At 43.9% G+C, this 6,376-nt stretch overlaps 1 protein-coding gene across 1 annotated transcript; it reads right to left on the minus strand.

Moving 5' to 3' along the window:
- Positions 1-289: 289 nt before the first annotated feature.
- Positions 290-1,228, minus strand: LOC104858252 (olfactory receptor 2L3). The gene has a single exon (XM_010618337.1). The coding sequence runs from the start codon at positions 1,226-1,228 to the stop codon at positions 290-292; it is 939 nt and encodes a 312-aa protein (XP_010616639.1).
- Between the last annotated feature and the right edge of the window lie 5,148 nt (positions 1,229-6,376).

The raw sequence follows: 6,376 nt of genomic DNA on the forward strand, positions 1-6,376 counted from the left end.
AAGCTTTTGATAACACAAAACATTCAAAAGTTCTGCAAAGGTTTGCTCATAATGCATTTCATTATGTCCATAATAATAAAATATTTTCCCCAAAACGACAATAACTTCAGGCCTAATATTTTTACTGCAACAATGAGATAAAGTAAAAATGTATATACTAGAACACATAACTATTATCAAGCCATATTTCAAAATTTAAATGTCTTAAATGTTTTTTCTACTTTCTCAGGCCTCAATATTAAATATTTTTCTACTCCCTAACCACTGCTGAATATAGTCAGAAGTTTACCTACAATGCTTTAGAGCCGAACTTCCCAGCCACTCTCCTCAGGGCCCCCAGCACCTCCTTGTTCCTCAGGCTGTAGATCAGGGGGTTAAACACTGGGGTGAGCATGGTGTAGAAGACGGCCACCAACTTGTCCTCTGCTGGAGACCGGAGGGATTTGGGGCGGAGATAAGTGTAAGCACAGGGTACATAGTAGAAAGTCACCACAGTGAGGTGGGCACTGCAGGTGGAATAGGCCTTCTTCCTACCTTCCTGTGAGTGCATGTGGTAAACAGCAAGGAGCACTTTCCCATAGGAAGCCAGGATGACGATGAAAGGAAACAGGATAAAAATAAAAGTGCTGAGGAACACAATGTACTCATAGAGCCAGGTGTCTGCACAGGCCAGAGTCAGCATGGCTGGGATCTCGCAGTAGAAATGATTTATGGTCCTGTACCTGCAGTAAGGCATGTGGAGGACATAGATTGTGTGAGCACAGGAGTTGACAGCACCCATGGCCCAGGATCCCAGGATCATCAGCACACACACTCTTCTGTTCACATGGATGGGGTAGTGAAGAGGGAAGCAAATAGCCACGTAACGGTCATAGGACATCGACATCAGGAGCAGTCCTTCTGAACCTGCTAAAGTTGCGAAGAAGAAACACTGAACTCCACATCCAATGAAGGAGATGGACTTGTTCCCAAACAGGAAACCGGAAGCCATCTTTGGCACAGTGGTGCAGATGTAAATGAGGTCCATGAGGGAGAGCTGACTGAGCAGGAAGTACATGGGTGTGTGGAGCTGGGCGTCCAGGAGGATGAGCAGGACCATGCACAGGTTGCCAGTCAGGGCCATCAGGAAGATCGGGACGGTGAGAGTGAAGAGGAAAAGGCCCAGGTTTGATGGGGGGAACAGGCCCAGGAGGATGAAGTTAGTAGAGGTCTGATTGTAATTTTCCATTTGGCATTTGTTTAACTTTCCTGAGATTTCCTGCCATGATGAGGTATATATAAATAAAAAGTTATTTCAATTCTTTATTTCATTGACACTCATGTATTCTATTATCACATCTCTTTTAGTATTAAGAAACTATTTTGAAAAATCAGCTACATTTTTTGCTTCATACATATATCTGAAAATAAACATGGAGGATGTAATATATATCCATAAATTGATGAAAATGATATATTTTTAATGCTTTGTTCAAATCAGATAATCTATTTCTTATTACTATGAGATCTTGCCCCATAGGTGTATGTCTAAAAATCAGTGGAATTATCTAAACGGTGGACTCAGATTTTAATATAGTTGCAATGAGCCCTACTGATGAGTTTTCCTCCTTTCTGAGGTCTGATTATTTTTAAAATTATTTTTGCATAACAAAATGTTATTTGATTTTGCATTTTCAGATATTTATTAAGGATTTTAAAGCTCTAGTTGTAGATACACAAATCTCAAATGCCAAACAATAACACCGAAGAATCCCCTCCCCCTGTTTTGCACAGGTGAGCCTGTTCTCTGTCCTGGTGATTTCCCAGGTGTGCTGAAGATCTGGACCTTTCCACAGCAGCCTTCCCCATTACCATTTGGACAGACGCCTTCCCAGGAGGTCAAGGAACCCACTGGCTCCTGGTTCCCCCATCTAATGTGTTACCTTACATTTATCTCAATTCCACGTACAAGACTTCCGTCAAGAGGCCAATAGACGTGAATTTACAGCAGTGCACCATCCAATCCGACTGCCCAGGACCCGTGCATCCTCCATTGTACTAACAAGCCCTGCGGCCACTGTGCCAAGGCGCTGAATCCTTTATCTCTCTTCCAGGGTTGCCCTAAAGATTTCTAGTAAAGTTCAAAGTTGACGTAATTCCTCGTGTTATTTTAATATATGATATATTATGATCACCTCTGTGCTGTATAAGCAATTTTTTGCAGTTATTTAAAAATATATGAAAGCAAGGAACACATCATTTTTAGGATTTGAAGAGCATGGTGTATATGTGACTGTTCGTATTCCTGTATCCTGAATCTTCTATCTCCAGGAAGCCCAGGAGGCTCGGTCCACATCACTCCAGGCAGAAATAAGCCTGGTCCTGGTGTCCTGAGAGAGGAGGAGCAAAGCACAGGACTTCGTCCTGCGGACCTGGGTCAGGTTGGGCGGATCCACGCTGCACACATGCACAACCCGGGCAGAGTCGGACTGAATTCCACTTCCCCAAACGCAGGACTGGCTCGGCTCAGGAGGACAGGGTCGGCGGGCCCTCCTGACTTGGACGTAGGACATGCCTGCCCGGCCTGTGGGTGGAGTCTGCATCCCACACATGAGGGTTCCATGCAGGGCTGCTGTGGTTTCCCTGAGAGCTGAGGTGACCCACAAGGCGGAACACTGGGCATGGTGGGGAGACAGAGGCTGCTGGGCCCTCCCGGTCTGGGAAGTCTGAGCTATTCTCAATAGGTGTCTTTACATTTAGAAAACACTCTCACCCCAGTGCTGCTTCATCGGAATGTGGTGTTTAAAAATTAATAACTCTTAGGGCCTGGGATTTAGCTCAGCGGTTCAGTGGCCTGCCTTGAAAGTGCAAGGACCCAAGTTCAATCCCCGGTACCTAATAATAATAATAATAATAATAATAATAATAATAATAATAACTCTTAGAAGAAGCTTTAGTGGAAAGCCGCATCAGACAGTGTTTTATAAAACACTTAGGAAAAGCTTTTATAATCAACAGATTCATGACATTTAAAATACTGTGGAGAGAAAAATGCTTTCCCTTTAGATCTCCTTATACTAATAGGGAAAAAAAGCAAAGCAGGGAGCTGGAGAAACAGAGAAAGCTGTGTTTCGGAAACACAGGGAGCAGCAGACTCTCCCAAGCGGCTTCCTCCCTTAAGATGGCACAGGCTCAGCTGAGGCACCCACAGAGTCCCCCTGTCCCTCTCCCGTCCTGTGACACCTGAACGCCAGACCTTGTTCAGCAGTCAGCGCAAAAGCTCTTCCGACTGGGAACCGGCAGGGCCTGTGCCTGAACCTCCACATCCACTTCATCTCTGAATTGCTCCTTTCCCACACAGACTCCTGCACCCATTCGCTAAGTTAGATTAGGTGTGGAGTTAAGTATGGGACGGGGGGTCACATAGGGATCCTTTCCACTGCAGACAGCGATCAGCACAGCCAACGGTGTCCGCCAAGGGATCCACATCTGTTCCAGCACCTCCTGGGCCTGCAGGAAATATTCCTACTCCCAGGGATCCTCATGCACCTCACTAGGGTCAGACTCAGGAAGGTGCAGATTGTCCCCACAGTTTCCCTGCCCAGGAGGTGAGCACAGGTCTGGACCTGATGCCCCTGCTCATCCTACATAAAGATCATTTAATGGGAAGAGTGGATTCTCCTGTAAATATCTAGTGCATTTAATACTCAGGGAAATCTCACAGTTTAAATCATTTGAGTCCATATAAAGTTTTAATTTATATGGTACCTATAGTGTTATTGAAAGCAGCCATAATTTTCAAGGAGAGATGATAATTGAATGTATACCACAGCCTTGCTATATTTATATATATTTTTTTTAGTTTATTGGTACATTCTAGCTATACAGTACAGTTACATTCATTACTGGGATAGTGTACCTCTACATGACAAGTCTTGGTTCTCATATTTCCCTCTTGTCCCTGGCCTCCCTTCACCCACTCCTGCACTCCCTATTTGCAAACACTTATTTCCATTTTTAAATTTTGTCATATTTTTTTCCCTTAACAAGAAAGGTAATCTATAGAGAACATCAGCCATTGTCTCAGTTTATCAGTCTCACTATCAACTCACCTTAATAATGTGGAATAACTCACCTTTTCCCACATTTTATAATAATTTATGGCTTAGATGTAAACCACCTTCATATTACAAAAATAATGTATTTAATGAGGATGCTCACTCTCTGCATTTTTAGGAAAAACCCATCAATAATATAGCATCTCTCTATTTAAGTCTTAAGTTTGAAATTCATGTTAGCCAAATAAAATATCTTTTAAAGCTGTCTTGTTAAGAAAAAAAAAGTGTACTGGTAGCCCTTGCTCCTCCCAAATGTAGTTACTGTAAGTGCCTTCTGCAGAGTGTGGACTCCCCGGAAGCCACACACGGATGCACCCAGACCCCAGACCTCTCCTCTCCTAGGCCAAAGGCTCCCGCCTGGCCAGGCCCCTGGAGCAGAGCCCTTCCTGCCTTCCAGAGCATCCGCAGCCCGCACACACCTCAGACCCAGCTCTGCACTGACCCCGGAGCCCGAGTCCTACTCTCCTGACCTGGTGCTTGGAGGCCTTCGGGCTCCCGGGAAAGTCCTGGGGGACCTGGACCGCAGGGGCTGCTCAGTCTGCAGGCTGGGCCTGGGCCAGGAGAGGAGGAGCCTGCGGATGCTCAGTGCTTTTGGGGCCAAGCAGGTCCTTCCTGGGGATCCCACTGTTCCACTCAGACTCTCCAGGGTCCTGCATCTCACAGCCTGGTGGGACCCTGTGGGTAAATGTTCCTGCTTCATCCCATGATGTTTGGATGCATCTCCATGGGTTTCCCAGTTTTGATTTTCCTGGGGAGCAAATTTACTGCACTACAGTGAAATACGAAGAATTTAACATAAACCCCCTGCAAGAGATTCTTAAGATGTCTGGCATTGGAGGATTGCATTTTAATTTGCTTTATGCTGTATTTATGATCAAGTTGTTCTCATGTTGATAATAATTACTATGTCATAGCAAATCATACAAAGTTTGAAAATGGATAACAGAGAGTTCCCATTCGTCACTTTAGTGGGATGTGTTTTAGGACACATGGATATTACGTGTAATGGGATGTTTCCAGGAACGTGATACTACTGGCGTAGTATAGGTTTTTATTTTCTTTATTGTCATAATCTATATGTTAAATATACAATGAGTGATTTAATTATTTGTTCTGGTGCTATTTGTTGCCATTCAGCTGATTCACATTTTTGTACAACCACGGACACCAGACAGCTCCCAAACCTCTCATCATGCAGAGCTCGGAGTCACAGCAGAAAGAGAAGCTGCTCATTCTGCCTCCTGTGGTCCCTGTTAACTCCATTGCTCTGTGTTTACCAGTTATTTCTTCTAAGTTTTTTGTAAATATTGAATTATGCAGTGTTTGCCTTTCTTAGTCTGACTTACTGTACTTCAAATAATGTTCGCACCATTCATCCTTAGAGCATGTATCACAGTTTAATTCCTTTTGAAGGCCAAATAATTCCCCCTGGAGGTACATAGCTTCTCTACTTTTCATTCATCTTCTCGCATTGGTTTGCATTTAAGCTTCTGGTTTTTGTGAATGATGTGGTTGTCAACATTGGTGCAGCAAAGTTACTTTAGAGCTGATTCTTGAATGCCCTGGATATGTGTTTTCTGCATAACATGTTGGGGAGCTGCCACACTTTTTTCACAGTGGATCACAACTTTAAATTCCCCTCAGAAAAATCTCAAGATTCTTCAACTTGCCGACATTCTTGGCACCCAAGCCAACACCTGGTCTTTCCTCTCCCTCTATCCTTTCTTCTTTACCTTTTAATGGCAGGTTTCCAGGGGGGTATGAAGGTTCTCCTTACTGAAGCTCTCATTTCCTGTTTTCTGGAAAAGTGGACCACGCTCCCATGTGCTTGTTGGTCACGTGCACGTCTCCCTCAGGAAGATGTGCCTTCCACTCAAGTGCCTATTTCTGGACTGTGCAGGGCAGTGAACCTAGAGCCTCACACCCGCTGCCCAGGGCCCCACCACTGAGCTACCCCTGACCTTTGCTTTGTTTATAAAGATTGTGTACTTGCTTCTCGAGTCACTGTTGCCGTTCAGAAAGAATTTATTTATATGCTACTGTTTTTATGCCGATAATTTATACAAACACTTCTCCGAGTCCATGGATTGTCCTTTCCCTCCACTGAAAATGTTCCTGCGGGAGTTATTTTGTTGAACTGACCAAGTATTGTGTGTCTATTTTTATGCCTGTGCTTTTGCTATCTTACGTGTGAGGTCTTTGCTAAAACGTATGTAATAAAGATTATATATAAATACTGTATTTCTCTCAAGAGTTCTGTATCTTTAATGATTATATTC

This window comes from Fukomys damarensis, unplaced genomic scaffold (assembly GCF_012274545.1).
Source record: "Fukomys damarensis isolate Sample0158 unplaced genomic scaffold, DMR_v1.0_HiC HiC_scaffold_3, whole genome shotgun sequence".
Classification (NCBI taxonomy): domain Eukaryota; kingdom Metazoa; phylum Chordata; class Mammalia; order Rodentia; family Bathyergidae; genus Fukomys; species Fukomys damarensis.